A 25,743-nucleotide genomic window follows, 5' to 3' on the forward strand; every position below is an offset into this window, starting at 1 on the left:
TAATAATAACAACACCAACAACAGCACCACCAGCAACAACAACATCACCACAAACAACAACAATAACAATAATAATAATATTAATAATAATGTTTTAAGTACACCAAGAAAGAGAACAAAAGGAAATCATTCAAAAACTAATAGTTTACAAGATTTTGAAACATCTAGTATGAATGGAGGCGATGATAGTATTAGTGGTGCAGGTAGTGGTGGTAGTTTAAGAAGAAGAAATAAAGATGATAATGATGAAAATGATGGAAATAGTAATAATACAAATAGTAATAATAGTAACAATAATAATAATAACAACAATAATAGTAGTAATAATAATAATAATAATAGTAATAATAATAATAATAACAATAATAATAATAATAATAATAATAATAATAATAATAATAATAATAATAATAATAATAATAATAATAATAATAATAATAATAATAATAATAATAATAATAATAATAATAACTATCATAATGGTGCAACAATGATGATGAGTCATAATCATCAAAGTATTGGTATGAGTAGTTCACCAAAGAAAAATAATTTTAAACCATTTTCAAGAAATTGTTCATTAATGGGAATGGGAAGAAGAGCATGGGCAATTATATTGGGTTTATTTATAGTTGGGTCATCAATTTCAATATTGGCAACATTGGTATTACGTTATTCAGAGGAGAATTCAATTGCAGATGATTTTGCGAGAGTTGCTAGAGATAGATTTACAATGTTAAGAATAGAATTTAATAATAGATTATATATCACACAAACATTGTCATTGTTATTGTCAGTATTTCCATCGACATCAGAGGATCAGTTTGTACCATTCTCAAAACTATGGTCTGATAATGCCGAAGGTTTAGAGGGTATAATGTGGGCTCCACGTGTGTCTAATCTTGATAGATATACATGGGAGATTGAACATTCGGTAAAGATTAGAGAGATAGTTACAAATCCAAACAATTCATCCGATATGAGAGATGTACCAGCTGCAGCTGCTTCCGATTACTATCCTATATTGTTTAGTGAACCACAATCATCGAATGACCATTTCAAAGGCTATAATATTTATTCGGATATGTGGCGTAGGCCATCACTAAATAAAACAAGAGATACCGGTGAAAAGGTGTCAGTGGCGTCACCCTATATTAATAAATTAGCAAATGTACCAAAGAATAGTAGATCAAATGTATTGTTGTACATTTATCAAGCAGTCTATACTTATGGTAAGGTATTATCAACGGTTGAAGATAGAAGACATGAAGTGATTGGGTTTGCAAGTTGTAGGTTTTTCATTAGTAGAATGGTGTCAGCAAGTTTACAACGTCTAACTGAAGAGGATTCATTGGATTTGTATGTTTTCGATTTAGATTCCACTCCAATTGGTGAGTTAATTTATTATAGAGCTTCAAATGCGGGTAATGATGATGGTAGTTCACCAACAAATATTATGAATGGGAAAATGTTGGAAGATCGGTCCGATATGATCTATTATAACACTATGAATGTTGGTGGTAGGAATTGGATGATAGCTTTACGCCCATCTAGAAAGTTCACCAATAAACATTATACTTTCTATCCCTATGCAATTGGTGGCGTTTGTATGCTTCTATCAGCATTGGTTTCATTTTGGTTTGCTGTAAATACTAAACATAATATCAAGCTATCAGCAACCAATGAAGATTTACATAAAGAAATTTATAATAGAAAATTGGCAGAGAAAGCATTGGCAGAGAGCCAGGAAAGATTGGAATTGGCTATGGAAGGCTCAGAGGATGCTGTTTGGGATTGGAAAGTTAATACTGGTGAATTACATATAAGTTCAAGATGGTTCCAAATCTTAAAAGCTCATGATACTTCCTACCAAAGTAGAACACTTTATGAAGAATTAAAAAGTAGTTCAACAAATAATTTAAATTTTAAAGGTGATTCAAAGAATGGTGGTAGTAATAATGGTACTTTTAATTTATTTAAAAATGGTAAAGTTGATTCATCAAGTCCTCAATCAATAACAAATGTTAATACTACTAATGGAGGTGGAGGTGGTGAATTAAGAAAATCAAATAGTGGTTATTTATATAATGATGAATTATTTTCACCAATTATTTTGGAAGAAATGGTTTCATCACCAAATACTCATCAATTAGCAATTTGGAATATGAAATTTTTGGCAGAATTAATTCATCCTGATGATAAACAAAAGTTTATAAGTGAAATCAAGAAAACAATTACAAGAGAGACCTCAATTATGGAAATTGAATGTAGAATGCGTAAAAAGTATGGTGGTTATCTTTATATAATTATGAGGGGTAAGGTAGTTTCAAATGAAACCTCTTTCAAAGATAATTCATTACGTATGGCTGGTACATTACGTGATATGACATCTCGAAAAGATATGCAACGTTTAATTCTAGAGAAAGAAGCTGCCGAGGAAGCAAATAAAGCTAAATCTGCATTTGTTGCAACGGTTTCACATGAAGTTAGAACTCCACTATCAGGTGTAATAGGTGTTAGTGATTTATTATTAGAAACCAATTTAAGTGAAGAACAAAGAGATTACGTTCAAACCATTCAAAAGAGTTCTCAAGCATTGTTGACCATTATCAATGATATTTTAGATTATTCAAAATTGGAGAGTAGACAATTGAAAATGGAGACATTACCCTTCTCAATTATTGAAACTTGTCAAGCTGTAATTCATATGCTTTCCGTTGCTGCCAATGACGATGTTGACATTTTATTACGTGTCCCACCAAATGTACCAAGAATTATATTTGGTGATGCAATGAGGATGAGACAAGTCTTATTGAATCTCCTGTCGAATGCAATTAAATTTACAAGTCGTGGTCATGTTTTAACAGATATCAGCGTTGATGATTCAATACCACCTACCAATACTGAGGAAGAGATCATTCATCTTTGTATTACCATTGAAGATACAGGTATTGGTATACCACAATCATTATTCGATTCAATCTTTGAACCATTCTCACAAGCTGATAATTCAACCACTAGAAAATATGGTGGTACTGGCTTGGGTTTATCAATTACAAAACGTTTAATTGAAGAAGTAATGGGTGGTACAATACAAGTTAGTAGTATCGTCGGTCAAGGTTCAAAGTTTAAATGTATAATTCCATTCCTTTTACCAAATACTTCACCATCAGATTTAAATTTAATTTCACCTTCATCACTTCCAAAACCATTCATTAATCGTTCACCAAAATCAACTTATTCTTTCACTGATAAAAAAAATAGTGTTCCATCAACTCCAATACCAAGTGGTGATATTTTAATAAACAAAGTTTGTTTATTAATTTGTAGAGATACTGTTACTGAATTAGTATTTAAAGAACAATTAGAATGGTTAGGAATGATTGTAAAACAAGTTCCAAGAAATGTTATTGATAGTATTAAAAATACTATTTTAAATAATAATAACAATAATAATAATAATAATAATAATAATAATAATAATTCAAATAATTCTTCATCAATTATTTCACCATCTTCATTAGATTATAGTGATGAGAATGAACATTTAGATCTTGTATTAATTGATTTAGAAATTTTAACTGAACATCTTAAAATACCATCAAATGTTCCAATAATATTTATTACACCAACAAAATTTAATATTTCAAAACATAATGGAATTTTAAATAAATGGATTACTAAATCACCAAATCAAAGAGTTGAACTAATAAGAAGACCTGCAATCACTGATAAATTAATTCCAATAATTAGTAAATGTATTAAATCTCAAGTTCAATTTACTTCTGGTTCATCACAGCTTCAATCACAACAAGCAAATTTACAACAACAATTACTTCATCAACAACTTTGTAATAATGGTCAAACTCTAAATAATAATTATAACTCTGGAGGTATTGGTGGTGGTGGTGGCGGTGGAGGAAGTAATACAATGAATGGTAGTAGTGGTAATTTATCAAATAATAATAACTTTGGTCAAACTCCTTTATCATCTGGTCTTGTTTTATTAGTACATACAGGTAGAACTCCTCCTTTATTTAATAATAATGGAAATTCTATAATTCCACCATTAGAATTAGCTGTTGATCATCATGGTAATCAACAACAACAACTTTACCAACAACAACAACAACAACAAAATAATAGTAGTGGTAACTTCCAACAATTTTATCAACAACAAAATAATAATAGTAATAATAGTTTCACACCAACTTTACCAAATGAAAATAGTAATAATAGCATTATGAATAATAGTTTAAATAACAATAATACAACACCATCAAATGTTACACCAACACTTTTTACATCTAGTCCATTAGATTTACAAGGAAGAGATACACCTGTATTACAACCGCCAGCATATAGAAAGAAAGCTTTAATCGTTGAAGATAATGAACTAAATCGTAAGGTTTTAGCTCAACTCTTTAAGAAAATTGATTGGACCATTTCATTTGCTGAAAATGGAAGAGAAGCTCTAAAAGAAATCACTGGCGAAAGATGTTTCGATATCGTATTCATGGATTGTCAAATGCCAGTTTTGGATGGTTTCCAAACTACTAAAATAATAAGATCAAAAGAAAGGGAAAATAATTGGAAGAGAATGAATATTGTTGCACTTTCAGCTGGTTCATCTTCTTCATTTGTTCAAGATTGTTTAGATTCTGGTATGGATTCTTTCATGGGTAAACCAATTACCCTAGCTACTCTAAAAGATGCACTAGCAAAATGGGGTGGTTATAATAATTAAATAAATCATGACCATTTTTTTTTAATATTGTAATTAATAATAGGAAAAAAAAAAAAAAAAAAAGACAAAAATGTTTAGATAAAATATTTTCTTTATTTTATTTGTTTATTTTTTAATTTAAAATTTAACTTTATTAAAATCCTATTTATTTGTTAAAACTGAATAATTTAATTGCAAAATGGATGGTCATAATTTAATAAATCATAATCTTTTTTTGAAATTGTAATTAATAATAAGAAAAAAAAATGTTTAGATAAATAAATATATTTTCTTTATTTATTTATTTAAAATTGAACTTTATTAAAATCTAAATCATTTGTTAAAACTGAATAATTTAATTGATTAATTAAATCTGTTGAACCAATTTTTTCAATTATTGATTTTTTATTGACAATAATATTTCCAATTTGTTTATTAATTTTTGGTAATAAAATAATATTATGCATTGTTACCAATGGTTTTGGAATCTCCATTTCAATTGGTAAATCTGGTAAAACGATTGAATCAATTTGTTTTTTTAATTCAGTTGATTCGAAATCTTCTCTTAAATTTTTTGTAAATTCTAAAAATGATTGATTTATACTATCTTTTAATACATCATAAAATTTTTGGCTAAATGATAATTTAAAAATTAAAAAATTATTATTTAATTATAGAAAAAAAAAAAAAACAAATAAAAAAACTTTGAAAAATAATAATAATAATAATAATAATAATAATAATAATAATAAAATACCTTTCAAAAATATTCCTAATTTCATTATATAACATTTTTAAATTTTGATATTCAATATCATTATCATTTTCAGGTGTTTTTTGAGATTGAACTAAATTATCGATTTCTTCTTCTGTTGGTATTAAATATTTTAATAATGAATTATCTGATGATATTGATGCTATAATCTCTTTTTTTTCAAAATTATTTCTAATATTAATTAATAATTTTAAAAATCCTTCAAAACTACTTTGTTGATCAATTTTCCAACTTTTTTTTTTTTTTTTATTATTAATAATTTATAAAAACATTATAAATTAGTAAAAATTAATTTTATGTAAAATAAAATAAAATAAAATAAAATAAATAAAACATACTCTTTTAATGAAATTTTAATTTGTTCTTGAATTAAATTAATAAATTGTGAAAAATTAATATCTTTAAAGAAATAACAATTATTTCTTGAGTTTATAAAATTTGATTCAGTTTGTTGATTTATTAATCTCATTGAATGTTGTTCTTGATCTTTATATAAAACATAATCTAAATAACAATATTTTCCAATTAAATTTATCTGTAGTCTATTAAAAATTGTCACCATTGGTATTATATATAAAACTGAAAATAATTTTGTAATAACTAAATAATAATAATAATAATAATAATAATAAAAACAAAAAAAGCTTATTAGTATAATAATAATAATAATAATAATAAAAATAATAATAATAATAATAATAATAATAATAATAATAATAATAATAATAATAATAATAATAATAATAATAATAATAATAATTACTTGAAACTTTTAATTGATCTGTTAATTTTAATTTTTCTGAAGGATCTTTTTCTGATCTAATTGATGCTAAAGAAGGTGTTTGAATTTTATCCAATATTTTATTTTCATCAATAAATTTTGTAATTATTGCATCTACCTCTCTTTCACTAAGTTTTTGTGTTGATTCAAAATATGTCATAACTCTTTCTTTTGCTAATTTGATTTGTTTTCTTTTATGAGATTGTGTTATATTATGATAAAGATATGCAACACCACTACTAAATGATACTAAAAACACACCCATCTTATGATTATATAAAAATGATCCAAACTTTTTAAGGTCTTGGTAAACCTTACTAACTTTATTTGGACTTAAATCTTCGAATTGAAAGTTCTCCATTTTTTATTTTTTATTTATTTTTAATATTATTATTTACAAAAATACTTTTATATATTGTGAAGTAAAACAAATTCAATTTGAAAAAAAAAAAAAATAAAAAAAAAAAATAAAAATAAAAAAAAATAAAAAAAGTGAAAATAAAAATAAAAATGAAATTTTGTAAAAGTGTGTGTGGGATTGTACAAATAAAAAATATATTTATATTTTTTTTCTTTTTTTATTTTTTTATTTTTATCTTTTTCTTGATTTGATGTTTTGATTTTGTATTTTTAAAATTTTCTTTTTTTTTTTTTTTTTAATAATCATCTTCTTCATAGTTATTAAAATTACGACTTAATAAACTACCAGATTGAATTGGTTGAATTGGTTCATAATCATCATCATCATCGTCTTCTTTATTTGTTTCTTTTGGATTGATAGAGGTATTTTTAGAGGTGCCATCAGTAGATAACATTGCACCTACGGCAGCTTGATTATTTGATGCACCAGCCCCACCAAATAAACCCATAGTAACGAAATTTGGTTTGAAGAGACCTAATTTCTCAACGAGTTTTGCATTTCTAGTTCTCTTTTTTAATTCTTCTTCAGCGGCAGCTTGTGCATTTTCAGCAGATTTCTTACTTACAGGTGCTTTTCTCTTTCTTGGTGGTCTACCAGCTTTAATATCCTCCTCAATCTCTCTTTGTCTTTCTTCATTCTTTTCAATCCATTCTTTATTTAATTCCACCCAAATCTCTTCTTTCTTTTTTACAGTATCTTTATCATGTTCCAAGTAAAAATCTAATTCTTCATCACTTAAATTTTCCAATTCATCATTTGGTGCAAAAACTGATTGATCAATTGTTGATGTTATAGTTGGGTATGATACAACAGAATCCATTGTTTTATTAATTGGTGTTGGTAAATCTATTGGTGCTGAACTCTCATTATTTTGACTTGTAGTTGTAGTTGTTGTTGTTTGTGTGGTTGTTGTTGATGATGGTGGTGGTGTTGTATCTGGTTCTTGACTTTGACTTTCTTTAATTTTTTCATCCATTTCATTTTTTACTTTTTGAGCTAAAGTTTTAATATCGGATTGAATTTTTTCAAACTTTTCAATATTCTCCAAAAGTGTTGTTGGAATTGAATCTACATTTGTAATATCCTTAATAGATTGAACATTTTGTGAACCTTTGACTATATCATTTGATTCTTTTTCAATATCATCATCATCTTTTAATAATTCTCTCTTTCTTTTTTTATTCTTCTTATTATCACCTTTAGTTTCTTCATTTAAATTATCTTCTTCCTCCTCTTCATCATCGTCATCATCATCTTCCTCTTCTTCTTCTTCCTCTTCACCTTCACCTCCTTTAATTTTATCTTTTTTATCTTTTTTTAAGTCTTGTTTTTTTTCCAATTTTTTCTCTATTTCTTCTTTATTTTCTTTTATAATTATTTCTTTATTATCTTTATTATTTTCAAGTTCAAGTAATTTTTTTTTCTCTTTTTTTAATCTTTTTCTTTCTTTTTTTTCTTCTAAAAGTTTTAATTTTTCTTCTTCTTTCTTTTCTTTTAATCTTGCTCTTGTGAAAGAGGGTGGATCACATTGATCCTCTAAATCCATACCATTGAATTCATCGAATCTAAGGGTAGCAGTTGGTGTTTTTCTAAATTCATCTAAACGATTGATTAAAGTTTGTTCACCAATTTTAACGACATGAACGATTTCTTTCATTGATCTTTTGAAACCATGAATTTTTGAAGCGATATATAATGAAGCACCACAAATACCTGATGGCTTTCTACCAATTGACATCCAATCTCTCTTCATTCTAGCGACTAATTTATTAGCGGTCGCAATTACATCTTTAGTTTGATCACCAAACTCTAAGGCTGATGCAAATCTTTGAATGAAGAAACTTGGATCTACAATTGGTAATTGAATATTTAATAATTTGATCAATTGAAGGAATGTACCAGCAACTATGAATACATTGACTTGAAGATTCTCTGAAAAGTCAATTAGTAGATGAGGTGTTCTCTCTCTACGACAAACTATATATAAACATGCTGCTGCAACCAATCTTGTTTGTCTACCTTTGGTGAAATTATTCTCCATTGCCAATTCAAAGGTTCTTTGTGCACTATCGATTAAATGACTTCTAATTCTTAATGAGTTACCAATTTGATCCAATTTTTTACGTGCATTCTCTACTGACATTGCCCTTGAATCTCTTCCTCCTAATGATCTATAGGATGATGGTTTCCTAGTTGCACTAACAAATGTACCAACAATTGATGAATCTCCTCCAAATTGTACTTCTGATACAATGTTTGCTGATTCTTTAACTGTACCACATGCTGTACATACAACACTACCTTCATTTGATGACGCAAATGAATCATTTCCACAATTTCCACAATTTTTTGACATTTTTTTTTTTTTAAAAATAAAAATTAAAATAGTAAAAAAAAAAAAAAAAAAAAAAAAAAAGTTTATATATTTAAATTAACTTTTTTTTGAAAATTATGTATTTATTTCCTCAATTTTTTTTAAATTATTTATTTTGAATTGATATATTTTAAAAAAATAAAAAAAAAAAGATAAAATGTCGTGTTTGTTGAAAAAATTTTAAAAAAAAAAAAAAAAAATTAAAAATATAAAAAATAAAAAAAAAAAAAATTGAAAAATTGGAGGTAAATAATGATTTAATTGTTTTTTTTTTATATATTAAATTAAAAAAAAAAATATCCAAATGAAATGATTATTTAAAATATGAAATTTTTATTTAAATAATATAGTGATATTTTATAATATTTTCCTTTTTTTTTTTTTTTTTTTTTTTTTTTTTTTTTTTTTTTTTTTCTATTTTCATTTCATTTTTCATTTTTTTTTTTTTTTTTTTTTTTTTATTTTTTTTAATTAAATGTTTTAAAAATTAATTTAGTTGCCAAATATCATGACAATACCATCACTTGAAAAAGAAAATAATAGTAGTGAGAGTAGTGAAAATAAAAAAAGAGAACTTGAAATCACTGAAAAAGATAATGATGTTGATAATAAAGACGATGATGATCAAGCAATTTTGAAAAAAAGAGTTAAAATTGGGAATAATAATAATAATAATAATAATAATAATAATAATAATAATAATAATAATAATAATAATAATAATAATAATAATAATAATAATAATAATAATACTACAGATGAAGATGGAGATTTTTTAAATAAAATTCAAGTTGATTATAATAAAACTATTTATAGTGAAGTTTTACAAGAAAAGGATCAACACATTTTCAATTTAAAAAATAAAAATTATGAACAACAAAAACTAATAGAGAATCAACAAGATTTAATTAGAGATTTAAATAGAAAAATAAATTCATTGAAAATTAATTTTGGTGATTCAATAGAACCATTATTTTCATTAAATTTAAATTATGTTGATGAGTATGTATATTTATGGAAATAAATAAATAAATAAATAAATAAATAAATAAATAAATAAATAAATAAATAAATAAATAAAATAAATACTAATAATTTTTTTTAAAAAAAAAAAAAAAACAGTAATAAATTATCAGAATTAGAAAATTTTTTATTTGGATATTTTTATAATTTTAGTAAGAAAAATCAAAATAATTCAGAACCTGGTGAAGTTGAAAAAGAGTATATACTTGGTAATATTTCTCATTATTATGAAGGTGGATTTGTATTAAATAGGTTTGGAAATAAAGAATTTGCAGATATGGCTACAACAATACCTTATAATTATTCAAGAATTCCAATGTATAGAATTGATAAAAGTGATTTACACAATGATAATAATAATAATAGCGATGAAAATGACCCAAATACTGAAGCTGAAAAGAAATCATTTAGTGGAATTTGTTTCAACTGTTCACAAAAGGGTCATTCTGTAAATGATTGTCCTTATACATATTCATATAAAAGAGTTCAACAAAATAGAAAAGCATTCTTAGAAAGTAAACCAACAAAGCAAGTATTAGTAATAAAAATAAAAATAAAAATAAAAATAAGAATAAAATAATAATAAAAATTTATTAATAATAAAATAAATAATTAGCGAAAGATATTTCTTAACAATTGAAAAAAATGAAAAGAAATTAAATGAATCACTGCAACAACAACAACAACAACAACAACAACAGCCACACGATCTACCACCTCCTCCCCCTCCACCATCATCTCCTCCCCCTCCACCCCCACCATCACCTCCCAGAGTGCCATTTCTACCTCCTCCCCCTCCTCCTCCTCCTCTTTCCCCCCCTCATTCTTCTTCAAGTTCAACTTCTACTACTATCACACCAACCGAATCAACATCAACATCTTCATCCGCATCCACATCCACATCGACCTCAACATCAACATCAACATCAACATCGAAAAATAATAATAATAATAATATAGAAACTAAAAATACAACATCATTATCAGAATCAATAATTAGTGGTGATGATATTGTTGTTGAATTTGATCCATCAAAGAATAAAAATCTTTTTATACAAAATACAAAAAGTACACAAAAAGAAGAAACTACAGAATCAAATAAATTTCAAGAAAATGAAGATTATATTGAATTTCCAAGAGACCTTTTTGAACAAGCAGAAAATAAAGAAACTGAAGAATCATACTATAAAACAAATTATGATCCATCATTCTTTACAAATTTTATAAATTCAAAAAATAATAATAATAATAATAATAATAATAATAATAATAATAATAATAATAATAATTTTAATAACTATAATAATAATTTCAATAATTATAATAATGGTAACTATGTTGGTTATAACCAACAGTATGGTAACCAAAACTTTAATAGCAATATGTATGGATTTTATAATGGAAATAATAACATTAATAATTATCCATATGGAAATAATTATAATAATTATGATCATCATAGAAATAATATGTACAATAGTAATTATAACAATAGTTATAATAATAATAATAATTTTAATAATTTTAATAAAAATTTTAATGGTTGTGGTGGTTTTGATGATAGAATGAGAAACAATGATAGATATAGAGATTTAGAACCTAATAATAATAATAATAATTTTCAACAAACATTACCAACAACAAATTTAAATAAAAATATAATATCACCACCAAAACCACCAAAATCGTCAACTATTTCAAATGTAACTACGTCAGTGGTAGTATTAAATCAACCAACTCCTATATCACCACCGCCATCACAAAATGAAGCTGTTGATATGGATACTGAAGATGGGGAATTGTAAATAAAATTTAAAATTTAAAATTTAAAATAATTTAGTTTCTTTTTATTGTTTTTATTGTTTTTAAATCTTTTTTAATTTTAAAATTTTGTGTTATTGTTTTATTGTTTTATTGTTTATGTTTTAAATCTTGAAAACCAGTATCAAAACAATGTAAATAAGAGAATTACCAGCAAGTATCCAAACTATTACTTGCTTTAATACGTTTATAACCAATGACCCAGGGTGAAGATATTTTTCACAAACTGTAATTCGTGAAGTTTGGGAAGAGCAGATACTCATACTGAGTTTGTTAGCATTCATTAGAAAATGTGGTGTCCATTTACAAGTTGAATCTGTTAAAGTTTCCAAATTATTAGATGATGAATTTCTCAACCTCAAAAACATTGACCAAAATGAAATATTATATTACATATATATCAAATATAATTGTAATGGTTGTTCAGGAAATATCACAATATCTATTTTCGACCTCCTTTATTATCAAAGCTAAATGTCCAAAATGTGCAAGAAAAAGAGGAGAACATCAAATGATTTAAACAAATACCACTTGAAGAACATAAGTCCAATAGATCTTCAAGAACATCAAATATCATGGAGCACCATTAAAAGCAATAATATCATGAAAACGGATGATGGCCAACAACTTTTAAATTTTGTAATGGCAATCAAAGTGTATATTAAGAGATACATTGGATTCTATTGAAAACAAATATGCCATTTATAATAAAACAAACAAATGAATTGGCAACCTTTTTATTTGATAATCCATTGGGAAGAATAAGCCATATCTTATTAAATGACCATTTTATTTTTCAATTAAATGACGTTGAAAGAGTTACTACTAAATAATTTAATTCAAATTTAAATAAAAATATAATACCACCAAAAACCACAAACTATTTCAAATGTAACTAACTACAACTAAATCCTATATCACCATCATCATCATCATCATAATCACAAAATGAAGCTGTACAGAAGATGGAAAATTGTAAATAAAATTTAAATTTTAAAATCTAAAATCTAAAATAATTTATTTTTGTTTTATTGTTTTTATTGTTTTTATTGTTTTTATTGTTTTAAATCTTCAAAATCAGTATCAGAACCATGATAAACAAAAGAATTACCAGCACGTAAACTATTGGCGACAGCACTTGCTTTCATACCTTTATAACCATTGAAACAATAATCATAAGCTAATCTTGAAACTGATTTTTGAAGTGGGAATGGTGTTTCGATCTCTGTGAATTCTTTTACAGGTGCCCATTTACATTGAGCGATTTCAGATGGATCACTATTGATTTCACTTGACAACGGCTTAAGAGCACAGATAAAATATATGTCACCTCTGTTAAAGGCATAGTTGTGCAACTGACGAAGGCCAAGAATGCTCACAAACTCAGTACGAATACCTGTCTCTTCCCAAACTTCACGAACTGCAGTCTCGCAAATATCTTCACCTGGGTCGTTGGCTCCACCTGGTATCTTCCATTTATCAGGTCTTTGCTTCTCAGTGATCAATAGAATTTCATTACGGTCATTAATTACAACACCACCACAACCAATGAAATGAGAGGTATAGTGTGGTAATTTATTTGGTTCCCCGATTGGTAGCCATTTAGTCAACATTATGTAATTGGATTGGCAATGATGAAATGAGAATCCATTCTCTACCAATGTTGGAATTAATATTGAATTAGTTTCTGGTATCTCTATCCAAATGCCTCTACGTTTATTCTCTGTCCAAAATTGTAAACTATTTTTAATGATTTCTTTAAATTTACTAACACTATCTTCCCCACTACCCTTTGGGTATTGTGTTGTATCTTTAACAATAATACCATCGAAAATATCTGGAATACCAGCTAATATACCCTTTTCTATTAATTTAGGATCATTATATTTTTCATTTAATTCTATTTTCTTATTATCTAATAATTTACTACTTTCACTCATATTTTTTGTAATTTTTAATAAATTTGTTTTTGTTGTTGTTGTTGTTGTTGTTATTGGTTTTGAACAAAAATATCGAATATTATTATTATTACAATTTAATTTAAATTTACTATTATTATTTTTATTATTATTATTATTTTTATTATTTTTATTAATAGTATTTATGTTATTACAATTTATTTTTTTATTTATATTGTATTTATTTATAATATTTCTAAAAATTAAAAATGAAAATTGCGATTTCATGAAGATTTATATAATTTTGAAAAAAATAAAAAAAAAAAAAAAGAAAAAAAAAATAAAAATTAAAAATAAAAAAAAATTAAAAAAAAATTAAATTCATAGAAAAATGGGATTTAAATTGATTCTGTTTATTTTTTTTTTATAATTATTTTTTTTAAAATTCTAAATATAAGTTATTATTGGTATTAATATTATTATTTTTAATTTTTTATTTTTTATATTTTTTTTATTTTTTATTTTTTTTCTAGAGTCACTAAATTCCCACCATCTAACTTTCTAGAATCATTAAGAATAAATTATTAAATATTAAAATTCATACAAAAAAAAAAAAAAAAAAAAAAAAAAAAATTTAATTTGATTATAAGGATTGGTTAAATTCCCTTTAATTAATAAATTATTGGAATTTAAAAATAATTAACCACCATTTGAAATAAATTTTTAATTTTATGTTTTTTTTTTTCATTTTTTTTTTTTATTTTTTTTAAATTTTTTTAATTAATTGGTAAGATTTAATTTTATAATCACGAAAACTATCTAATTATTTAGTAATTACTATTGTGTGGGTATGTTTAAATTTTTAATTATGATAATTGGATTAAAAAAAAAATAAAAAAATAAAAAAATAAAAAAAAATAAAAGGAAAAAAAAAAAAAAATAAAATAAAATAAAAAAAAAAAAAAATAAGGTTGTTTGATCAAAAAATGAATTTTTTTTTTTTCTTTTTTTTTTTTTTTTTTTTTTATTAATTTTTAAAAATTTACAACCACATTTAACTTTTTATCATTTTTTTTTTTTTTCTTTTTAAAAAACTATATCTCTGTAAATAAAATTTTCACACACACACTCACTCTAACCGTATACCCTTAAAAAGAAAAAATTAAAAAAAACAATAAAAAAAAATCATATGGTACAATAAAATATCACTCAATTAAAAGAAAACTAATAACTATATATAAACTATAGCTAAAATAAAATAAAATAAAATAAATAAAAAAATAATAAATAGTTAAAATAATAAGGAAAATGATTATGAATCAATTGTAAGACTTTTCAACTTTTTTTTTTTTCCTTTATCTTCATTATTTTTATTATTATTATCATTATCATTATTATACTAATTTAAATAAACCTATTTATTGTATAATATAATAATAATAATAATTTTATAGTAATTATACATGTAATGTTATAAATCAATTTAAAAAGACAGTTTTAAAGACAGAACAAGATTTTATTGGAGCACCAAATGGAATTATCAATGTGAATGAAAATAATTTAGATTCTCCAACATTACCAAAGAATTATCATTTACAATCACCAACTAAATTACCTTATAGTGCATATATTGCTAATCATAATAATAATAATTCAAATAATAATTCAAATAATACTAATAATTCAAATAATAATAATAATAATAGTTCAAATAATTTTAATATTAATGGAGTATCATCACTTTCACCAATACTATCACCAACATCTATAAATAATACAAATTCACCACTATTAACTAGTGTTAATGGAGGAAATACCGGTAGTGGATTATCAGTTAAACTTAATTTATCAAATAATAAAAAATCAACCATTTATATATTAGTAAACATTGCAATATGCACTATAAGTAATTGTCATGATTCTATCATTATATTAGGACCATGTATTGATTTCATAGAGTTATCAGATTGTTCAAAATTAACAATCATTTCAATTACAAAATCAATAAGGATAAAGTATGTTTTTAAATGTATATATATATACACACACACACACACACTAAAAATAAATTTACTAATTTTATATATTTATTTTTTAGATCATCAAATAATATTTCATTATATATTTGTTGTAATCAAAAACCTATAATAGCTTCAGATTGTATTGCTATTAAACTTGCACCATATAATACACATTATCCAAATTTAGAGCAACAATTAATTACATCAAAACTATCAACAACTTTATCAAATAATTGTTGGAATACACCTATAATTTTAAATTCATTTTCACCTTTAAATTCTCCAAATATTACCAATACCGATACCAACACGAATAATAATAATAGTAATAATAATAATAATAATAATAATAATAAAAATAATGGTATTTATTTAACTATACCACCAAAACTACCTTTAGAACCTTTAGATAGTAATAGTAATAATAATAATAATAATAATAATAATAATAATAAAAATAATGAAGATAATATTGAAAATTGTGATAATGATAATGATAATGAAAATGAAAATGAAATTAAAGATGAAAAAATAATATCAAATATTTATTCAATATTAGATGCAGAAGAGTTCTTTCCATTCACTGTACCATTTTTAATTAAAGGTAAAACAAAAAATAATCCTTGCGAATTACCTTTAAATTATGTAAAATGTTTAGCTTCAAAAACAAATTCTGTTCATTCATTACATAAATTAATTCAACAAACTACAAATGATCCAAAAACAAAAGCAACTTTATTACATTTAATTGAATCTAAATTTCAGGTATGTATTTAAAATAAAATAAATAAATAATTGAAATTTTATTAATATTTCTTTTTTTAATTTTTAATTTTTATTATTATTATAGGAATGGTTGGTTGAAACTGATAATATAAGGCAAATAAATGATTTAATTAATATGAAAAGATAAAGTTTAAAAAATAGACTATGAATGTATATATAAATAGATTTTATTTAATTATATTAAATTATTAAATCAAAAAAAAAATAAAAATAAAAATAAAAAAAAATAAAATAAATGGAAAAACTTTAATATTTAAAAAAAAAATCACTCATTCTTTTTATATTAAAAAAAAAAAAAACAATAGTTGGATTATTATTTTAGGATATTCCCAAAATAACTCATTTTTTCACTTTTTATTTTTTTTTTTTTTTTTATTTTTTTTTTTTTTAATATCAATTCAACTGACGTAGTGTTTTTTTTTTTTTTTTTTTCTTTTTCTTAAGTTTTAAAACTACAATGATATTAAAATAATAATAATTTTAAAGTTAATATAGAAATTGAAATACTTTATTTATTTATTTATTTATTTATTTATTTATTTATTTTCATATAATTTAAAAAAAGAACAATGATTAGAGATAAATCATCAATCTATTTTCAATGTAGAGAAGAAGCAAAAATTATTAAAAAAGAAACAGATAAAAAAGAATTTTTAACATTTATGTCAGAAAGGTCATATAATAATAATCAACCTTCACAAATTCCATCTTCATCACCATCATCCTTATCATTTCCAAATATTTTCTTTAATAAATCCTCTAATAATAATAATAATAATAATAATTATAATTTTAAAACATCGACATCAACATCACCATCAACATCATCATTTATACCATCACAACAACCACGTGAAAAATTAGTAAATAAACCATACTGTTTTAATTGTGGTAAAGAGTTTGGAATATTTACATCAAAGATATCATGTGATTTATGTAATATTAATTTTTGTGTACCATGTATTAAAAAGATATCAAGTAAAGATATAACAGGTGTACTAAGAGAAGGACAAGTTAAAAACTATTGTCCTAAATGTGTATTTATAGTAACTCGTGAAGAAACATCTAGAAAATTTTCATTTTATTGTGAAAAAGCTTTACAAGATCCAATTTATTTAATTTTTAATGAAATCACTTTAGTTAGAAAATCAATTTCTGGTTGTTTACCAAAGTATGTTAAAATATATTATTATTATTATTTAATAATAATAATAATAATAACACACAAACATTAATTAATTTTTTATTTTTTTATTTATTTTTGTCCAATAGTTTTGAATATTTAGCAGAATCAATTACAAATTTTAATAATGCATCAGCAAAAAATAGAGAAACATTTTTACAAGTTTATAATGAAGTAATAACTTTACAAAATGATTTATCAGTTTTATTTAAAGATTTTGATAAAAATTTAAAACTTATTTCATCTTGTGGTGGTCCTTCAATAACTAAAAACCAAGATAAAGTTAAATTAAATATGAAATCAACATATATTTCATTTTTACAACAAAATTTACCAAAATTTAAAACTATTCAAAATGTATGTATTTATTAATAATAATTATTATTTTTAATTTAATTTTTATTTTATTAATTTTTTTTTTCTCCTTGATTATAAGCAATTATTACATTTAGAAATGAATACTTGTACAAATACATATATTTTTTTAAGTAGAATATCATTAGATAATAGATTGAATAGAGAATTTTGGCAAAAATATGGTAATGCATTTCAAAATACAATTAGTATAGTTAAACAAGATTTATTTAATGCTACTATAAAATGTGGTGAAAATTGGGATAAACAGAAATCTATAATTGATGATCTAATAGTTTCAGAGGAGAAATCTGATTTAAATCTATTTGTACCTCCAAATAAAGAGATTGAAAGCACTCTATTAAGAAAGAATATAGAATTTTTATCAAAAATTTTGGATCAAATTAATGTTAGGGTTAAACCTGATGAATTAATAAATTCAAAGGATTCAATCAAACAATTACGTGATAATTTATCAATTGTTCATAAACAAGGTTTAGTCTTTTAATAATAAAAAAATAAAAAATTTATAATTTTATAAAAAACTACCTATTCGTGGTATATATATATATAACAAATATACTTGTATGTGGTATATTTGAATCATTTAAAGTTTTTTTTCAATTGGTCAAAAATTAGTTAAACTAATTTAATTATCCATTTTAATTAAAAGGTGGGATCAAGCTCTTTAGTATTTTCTTGGTTTCTACACCATAACAATAAAATTTGTTAGAATTTTTTAAATCACCAAAAAAAATTTATCAACTTATTCGGGCAATTACCACAAAATCTCACCAACAAAGCGTATGTGGTCTAGTGGTATGATAGCTGCCTTCCAAGCAGTTGAACCGGGTTCGATTCCCGGCATACGCAAATATTTTACAAAAATCAACATTTCCCGAACTTCAGGAATAGAACATAAGTTCGACTCTTGGGGAATTTCATTATAACTAGGTTCATTTGTGCTTTTTATATGTTCAGTTAAAATTTTAATAAAAGTCTTTAACTACATCTGAACGAGATATCATCTGAAAGATTGAAATTGTGATTTAAATCTATTCGTAGTTTTTTAAAAGGAGAGGTGGAAAGTAGAGACAGATAAAATAATAATAAAAATTCATTCATTTTCTTAAACATAAAATATATCATATTAATTTTATTATTTTATTATTTATCAAGGATTTTACCAATCTCTATCGAGTATGGATTTAAGTTTGTTTAGTTTGGAAGATGTTGAAAATTAGTATTCAAATTGGGCTAACAGTGCTCTTTGTAGTTGCTAGGGTTAAAGAATTATCCTCAAAGGAATGCAATTTTTCTCTTAGATTGGTTTATTGGCTGCACACACATCGTTAATATACTCACAATCCCAATAACTCCACAATCCTACAAAGACAAAACCCCTATATACATGATCCAGCCGATTTACCATTATATACTCCGGCCCCCAAAACAACCTATAACCGATTACTAATCCTAAATTTACTGGTTATACTTTCATAAATCTATTCAAAAACATTCTCAAAATGTAGTAAAACTCATTTCATTCTAGATGCCTACCTATTAACCAACATGACCAACTTTGCCATCTCTACAATGAAGACATGCCCGATCTATCTGGTCCCCTCTTCTTAGAGTGACACACGAATATTACAATTCATAAACTTTAAGGAGATTAAAACAGTAATCATTGATCTCACAGACTCATTATTTATACCTTGTATTATAATTATTATGAAACAACCACCTAAAACCATCACAAAAGATAAATTGAAATCAGATTTCATTGTCCATACCCAACCCTTCTATTAAATAGTGCAAACTACACTAGAATATAAAATAAAAAAATTGAAATTTTCTCTTTCAAAAGATCCAAGTAATTTTAGATATTTTTACCTAAAAAAAAAGATCAAGAAAATGTCATACCATCTTCAATAACCTATTTAATGATTTAATCAAAAAACAATATTAAAACTGGTAAGAATTGAGTTAATAGTTATAATAATAATAATAATAATAATAATAATAATATTGGTAAAAAAAAAAAAAAAAAAAAAAAAGTAGTTTAATATTGGTAAAAATGAATAACCAAATGACAATAATAAAGTTACCAAATGGTTTTTTTTTTTTTTTTTTTATTTATTTTAGATTTAAAACAAAGGAAAAAAAAAAAAATAATAAAAATAGAAACAAGAATTCTTTTTTTTTTTTTTTCTTTTTTTTTTTTTTTTTTTATTAATTTTGGGAAAAAAAAAAATAAAAATAAATCTATGATTTAAATTTCATTATCATAATCATTTTCATCATAATAATCGTCATCGATTTCATATTCATCATGATCATATTCATCACCGCTTTTTGATTTTCTATTACTTCTATTGAAACCATGATAATCATCGAAATCGTCATAACCTTCATCATCATCTTCGCTTGATGGATATTCCCTATACCAATTTTCTGAATCTACACTAAAGTCATCTGATAAACCACCATCTAAAATGTCATAAAAATCATCTTCAGGTGGCAAGGTTACAGTTTCAATTAAATCTGAATGCTCTTCATTTAATCTTAACAATTGTGATTGTTGATCAATTGATGGATTAAAATAATAATAATCATAAACATATTTGGTTTCCATTGGTTTACTACTACTATCGTTAGGACCACCCAAATGTTCGTCCAATAATGTTCTATAATTTGAAATTAATTCCTCCTCTTCCTTTGATAGTGTTGAACCTAATAAATTATTTGGATCCAATATAGTTCTTTCCAATTCAATAACATCATGATCTTGAAATAATTTTCTTTCTTCTTTACTAAATAAATTTCTATTTGTATTAATTTGTTTATATCTTGATTCTTTTCTTTTTTTCTATTTAAATAAAATTAAATAAAAAATTAATAAAAAAAAAAAAAAAAAAAAAAAAAGTATGTTGAATAATAATAAAAATCAAAAAAAAAATACAAACAATTGCTTTTTCTCTTTTGGATTCTAATTGTTTTGGTGAAGATATAACACCTTTTTGATTAAACTCTTCAATTCTTTGTTGAAGTTTAGTTAATAATACATTAGTGCCATTTGATGGTACATCGAGTGTTGTAATCAATGTAAATAATTTTCTATCCTTTTCTGGTAAATTTGATTTGTTTGGTGTTGTTATTTTATCATTATTATTACTATTATCATTATTATTATTGTTGTTGTTGTTGTTATTCTTGTTGTTGTTGTTGTTGTTGTTGTTGTTGTTGTTGTTGTTGTTGTTGTTATTGTTATTTTCTTTTGAAGTTTCTATATCATTTGGTAATTTATGATTATCATTATCATCATCATTATTTTGAATTCCAAAATCTTTAAATGAATCTAAAAATGCTTTTTTTCTTGGTCTTTCAATAAATATTGATGGTAGTGCATCATCATCTATCTTTCTTTTAATCTTTAAAATTACTGGTTTATTTGCTTTATTTATATTTTGTTGTTGTTGCTGTTGTTGAAGTTGTTGTATTTCTTTTTGAATTTTTTGTTGTCTTTCTTCATCTTCTTTATCTTTACGACTATTATTATTATTATTATTATTATTATTATTATTATTATTATTATTATTATTATTATTATTGTTACCATTTATATTATCATTATCATTTCTTGAAGAAATTTCAAATTTTGTTGGATTTAAAACCATTTCTGTTAATAAATCATTATTAATATTATTCTTTGTTCTTTGTTTTGGTATATTTGGTGTAAATATCTTTTTAGCCGACGATGACTTTTTTTGAGGTGTTATTATTTGATTATCATTTTCTTGTTTATTATTTGCATTTATTGTTGAAGATTTCATAATATAATTTTAATTATTTATTTATTTGAATTTTTATTTACACGTTCGTATGTTCAACAAAATGAAAATAAAAATTAAAAAATTAAAAAAAAAAATAAAAATAAAAATAAAAATAAAAATAAAAAAATAAAAAAAAAAATTAAAAATTAAAAAAATAAAAAAAAAAATTAATTAAAAAATAAAAAAAATTAGATCTATTGTTGTTGTTATTATTATTATAATTAAAATTTCTCAAACGAAGAAAAAAATTAAAAAAAAAAAAAAGACGAGAGGGAGGGATATTTAATATAAAAATTAATTAAAAAAAAAATATGAAAAAAAAGAAAAATATAAAAAAAAAATAAAAAAAAAAGTTTTTTTGTTTTAATTTTTTATTTTTTTATTTTTTTTTTATATCGCACATATAAATATAAAATATAAATTTGTTTATTTCTTCTTCTATTCACTATTTAAAAATAAAAAATAATAATAATAAAAAAAAAAAAAAAAAAAAGGAAATGGATGACAGTAGTGTATTATTATTAGATGAGGAGTTAAAAAAGATAAATGAAAAGTTTCAAGCAGGTGAAATGAAAGCGTTTGGTTTAAATCAACAAAAGATTTTAAAAGATTTTCAAGAAATTAGAAAACAACAAGCTCAATTATCGATGAAACAAGTATCAATTGGTTCAGAAAGAATAAAAGTACATGATATTGAAAATATTGGTAAAGAAGATGCTGATACTAATATTTATGATTCAATCAAAGAAAAAGAAGAAGATTTAACAAAATTAACTCAAACTTTAAATTCAATTTGTAAAAATATGTATGTTATTAATAATATATCATTTTGTTGTTGTTTTTGTTGATGCATTTATTTTATTTTATTTATTTAATAACTAACTTTTTTTTTTTTTTTTTTTTTTTTTTTAAAAAAAAAGTGAAATAACAAACCAATTAGCAAGCCAAAGTGGAAATAAAAATAAAAATCATAATAATATTTAAATTTGGTAGAAAAAAAAAAAAATAGTTTACAGAAAACAAGGTTTAATAAGAAAAAAAATTAATCTCAAGGATTCAAGAAATATTTTTTTTTGGTCGCAGTTATAACGATTCTTTTTTTTTTTTAGCGCCTCAAAAAAAAAGATTGCCCCAAAGTTCTAAGAAAAAAAAAAATTATTCAAAATAAAATATTATTTTTTTTTTTCAATTTTTTTTTTTTTTTTTTTGATTTGGCTGTCATTTTTTTTATAAATAAAATTGGTTTCCTTTTTTTCTTTTACTTTTGTCAATACAATTATTATTCTAAACAAATTTTTATATATCTTTTGAAAAAAAAAAAAAATAAAAAAAAGAAAAGAAAAAAAAGAAAAATAAAAAAAAGAAAAAAAAAAACATTTTTTACATATATATATTTAAAAATGGCTACAGATTATTCAAATATGTCATATTCTCAACTTCAAGGTTTAGCAAAGTCAAATGGTATAAAAGCAAATGGTAAAAAAGATGAACTCATTGAAAGATTAGAGAAATATGATTCAGAAAGTAAAACAACAACAACTACTACCACCACCACCACTACAAGTTCAACAACATCAAAGAGAAAGAAAAGAGATGAATCAGAGCCAGAAGAAGATAGTGAAGATGAAGAGATTGAAAAGCCAGTAGCACCAGTTAAAAGAGCACCATCCAAGAAATCAGCAGCAATTAATAATAAAAAGCGTAGAGCTGAAGAAGAAGAAGAAAAAGAAGAAGAAGGAGAAGAAAAAGAAGATGATGATAATGATGATCATATTATTTTACCACAAGCCACAGTCACTACTACTACTACAAGTTCAACATCAAATGGAGCACAAATTAAAAAAGTTGGACCATTTGATAAATGTGAAGATGATATTGGTAAATGGATTAGAGATGAATCTGTTTCTTATTACCTTGGCGAAGTTTTATCAAGATCAAAGATTGCATCATTTGATATGGATAGTACAATGATTAAGAATAAATCTGGTAAAGTTCATGCAATAAATAAGGACGATTGGTTATGGTGGGATGAATGTGTTCCAAAGAATCTTAAACAACTTTACAATGATGGTTATCAAGTTGTTATCTTTACAAATCAAGGTGGTATTGGTCATGGCTCTAAATTTTGTAGAACAAAATTCAATGATATCACAAAGAAGATTGAAATCCTCGAGAAAGAATTAGGTTTCCCATTGATTGCATTCATTGCTTGTGCCGATGATGCCAATAGAAAACCAAATAGAAAGATGTGGGACATGATGTACGAGTGTACCGATGGCAAAGTTGTAATCAACGAAAGTGAATCATTCTATTGTGGTGATGCTGCAGGTCGTCCAGATGGTTGGAAAGCTGGTGTTAAAAAAGATTTCAGTAATAGTGATTTAGGTTTCGCCATGACAGTTGGTATTCGTTTTGAAACTCCTGAAACTCATTTCCTTGGTGAAAGTCATTTTGTTTTAGCAGGTGGTGATGATATTGTCAACTCATTAATTCCAAGTGCTCCAACAAGTGGTAAAAGTTTTGAAAGCGATTCAATCGTCACAAAAGATTTTGAAATGGTTATTTCCGTTGGTTATCCAGCCGCTGGTAAATCAACTTTTGCTAGAAAATATTTTGGTCCAGCTGGTTATGCAATCATTAATCAAGACACTTTGAAAGATAAAGCCCAATGTTTAAAAGCTGCCAACGCTGCCCTCGCTCAAGGTAAATCTGTTATCATTGATAATACGAATCCCACTAAAGATGTTCGTGCTGAATACCTTGCTTTAGCTAAAAAATACAATGCCAAAGCTCGTTGTTTAAACTTTACAACCTCATTCGATTTAGCTATGCATCTCAACTATTACCGTGAAAGAAAAGATGGTGTCAAACATATCCCAAGTATAGGTTACTTTACATTTAGAAAGAAATATCAAGAACCAAATACAAGTGAAGGTTTTGTTTCTGTTCATCAAATTAATTTTATACTTGACTTAGATGATAAAAATAAATCAATGTACTTTATTCCAAATCCAAAAGCTAAAGCTAAAAAATAAAATAAAATAAAATAAAATAATAAAAAAAAAATTTGTAATTTAGAATTCAATTTTCCTTTAAATTTGTTTTAATCATAATTAATTTTAAAATATAGTGCAGTAATTGTTATAATTTTTTTTTTTTTAAAAAATCAAATAATAAGATTGTAATTGATTAGATGAATTGGTAAAAGGAGATAAGATTAGAAAGCACTGATTCTAGAACACAGTACTTTGCAAGTTATATTTATGTTAACTGGACAAGAGTCGAACTTATGTTCTTTTTCCGGAAGTTCCGAGAATATTGGTTTGTAGAAAAATATATGCGTATGCCGGGAATCGAACCCGGTTCAACTGCTTGGAAGGCAGCTATCATACCACTAGACCACATACGCTATGTTGATGAGATTTTGGGGTAAATGCCCGAATAAGTTTTAAAAAAATTATTGATGATTTTGATTGATTAAATTTTTTTTGGTGATGTAGAAAAATTTTATATTAAAAATTTAGGGGAAATAATAATTTGTTTGATTATGTATTTTTTATCTTACAAATACCAAATTATAAAACTCAAACTCCCTTTAAACCAATTTCAATAAAGTACTCAACAAAACTCAATTTGGGTTTTACTTTTTTGACATTTAACCAAAATGAAAATATTTTTTTTTTTTTCAACTTAAAAAGTCACAACTTTCAATCACGATTTAAATAAATTTAAAAATCCATTTTAATG

The 25,743-nt window shown here is 23.8% G+C and overlaps 10 protein-coding genes and 2 non-coding genes across 12 annotated transcripts in view; 7 read left to right on the plus strand and 5 right to left on the minus strand.

Annotated features, from left to right (window-relative positions):
• The window catches only part of dhkA (histidine kinase), a gene marked incomplete at both ends in the record, with an annotated part of 6,552 nt that extends 1,808 nt beyond the window's left edge, over positions 1-4,744 (plus strand). Inside the window, one exon of the mRNA XM_635797.1 lies at positions 1-4,744. This exon is cut by the window's left edge and continues 1,688 nt beyond it. Coding sequence (XP_640889.1) covers positions 1-4,744 — 4,744 coding nt within the window.
• Positions 4,745-5,028: 284 nt separating this feature from the next.
• pex3 (transmembrane protein) lies at positions 5,029-6,640 on the minus strand (the record flags this gene model as incomplete). The annotated part of the gene is made up of 4 exons (XM_635798.1): positions 5,029-5,356; positions 5,481-5,729; positions 5,837-6,098; positions 6,262-6,640. 4 exons carry the CDS (start codon positions 6,638-6,640, stop codon positions 5,029-5,031), a joined length of 1,218 nt encoding a protein of 405 aa, XP_640890.1.
• Positions 6,641-6,935: 295 nt separating this feature from the next.
• On the minus strand, positions 6,936-9,056 carry brf1 (TATA box-binding protein-associated factor, RNA polymerase III, subunit 2; the record flags this gene model as incomplete). Its single annotated transcript, XM_635799.1, has 1 exon — positions 6,936-9,056. One exon carries the CDS (start codon positions 9,054-9,056, stop codon positions 6,936-6,938), a length of 2,121 nt encoding a protein of 706 aa, XP_640891.1.
• A 526-nt stretch (positions 9,057-9,582) lies between these two features.
• On the plus strand, positions 9,583-11,902 carry DDB_G0281217 (hypothetical protein; the record flags this gene model as incomplete). The annotated part of the gene is made up of 3 exons (XM_635800.1): positions 9,583-10,076; positions 10,251-10,629; positions 10,751-11,902. The coding sequence occupies 3 exons, from the start codon at positions 9,583-9,585 to the stop codon at positions 11,900-11,902; spliced, it is 2,025 nt and encodes a 674-aa protein (XP_640892.1).
• A 1,071-nt stretch (positions 11,903-12,973) lies between these two features.
• On the minus strand, positions 12,974-14,104 carry DDB_G0281219 (hypothetical protein; the record flags this gene model as incomplete). The annotated part of the gene is made up of 1 exon (XM_635801.1): positions 12,974-14,104. One exon carries the CDS (start codon positions 14,102-14,104, stop codon positions 12,974-12,976), a length of 1,131 nt encoding a protein of 376 aa, XP_640893.1.
• Positions 14,105-15,124: 1,020 nt separating this feature from the next.
• On the plus strand, positions 15,125-16,750 carry tbccd (tubulin binding cofactor C domain-containing protein; the record flags this gene model as incomplete). Its single annotated transcript, XM_635802.1, has 4 exons — positions 15,125-15,141; positions 15,271-15,831; positions 15,915-16,602; positions 16,688-16,750. 4 exons carry the CDS (start codon positions 15,125-15,127, stop codon positions 16,748-16,750), a joined length of 1,329 nt encoding a protein of 442 aa, XP_640894.1.
• Positions 16,751-17,192: 442 nt separating this feature from the next.
• DDB_G0281223 (hypothetical protein) lies at positions 17,193-18,668 on the plus strand (the record flags this gene model as incomplete). Its single annotated transcript, XM_635803.1, has 3 exons — positions 17,193-17,794; positions 17,896-18,163; positions 18,243-18,668. The coding sequence occupies 3 exons, from the start codon at positions 17,193-17,195 to the stop codon at positions 18,666-18,668; spliced, it is 1,296 nt and encodes a 431-aa protein (XP_640895.1).
• A 294-nt stretch (positions 18,669-18,962) lies between these two features.
• Positions 18,963-19,033, plus strand: tRNA-Gly-UCC-1. The gene has a single exon. It is a non-coding gene; the product is annotated as a tRNA-Gly (tRNA).
• A 1,402-nt stretch (positions 19,034-20,435) lies between these two features.
• On the minus strand, positions 20,436-21,996 carry DDB_G0281225 (hypothetical protein; the record flags this gene model as incomplete). Its single annotated transcript, XM_635804.1, has 2 exons — positions 20,436-21,032; positions 21,130-21,996. 2 exons carry the CDS (start codon positions 21,994-21,996, stop codon positions 20,436-20,438), a joined length of 1,464 nt encoding a protein of 487 aa, XP_640896.1.
• Positions 21,997-22,493: 497 nt separating this feature from the next.
• Positions 22,494-22,980, plus strand: DDB_G0281227 (hypothetical protein; the record flags this gene model as incomplete). Its single annotated transcript, XM_635805.1, has 2 exons — positions 22,494-22,801; positions 22,917-22,980. 2 exons carry the CDS (start codon positions 22,494-22,496, stop codon positions 22,978-22,980), a joined length of 372 nt encoding a protein of 123 aa, XP_640897.1.
• A 416-nt stretch (positions 22,981-23,396) lies between these two features.
• Positions 23,397-25,031, plus strand: PNKP (SAP DNA-binding domain-containing protein; the record flags this gene model as incomplete). The annotated part of the gene is made up of 1 exon (XM_635806.1): positions 23,397-25,031. The coding sequence occupies one exon, from the start codon at positions 23,397-23,399 to the stop codon at positions 25,029-25,031; it is 1,635 nt and encodes a 544-aa protein (XP_640898.1).
• A 303-nt stretch (positions 25,032-25,334) lies between these two features.
• On the minus strand, positions 25,335-25,405 carry tRNA-Gly-UCC-5. Its single transcript has one exon. It is a non-coding gene; the product is annotated as a tRNA-Gly (tRNA).
• Positions 25,406-25,743: the final 338 nt, after the last annotated feature.

The sequence above is a fragment of the Dictyostelium discoideum genome, assembly GCF_000004695.1.
Source record: "Dictyostelium discoideum AX4 chromosome 3 chromosome, whole genome shotgun sequence".
Taxonomy (NCBI): Eukaryota; Evosea; class Eumycetozoa; order Dictyosteliales; family Dictyosteliaceae; genus Dictyostelium; species Dictyostelium discoideum.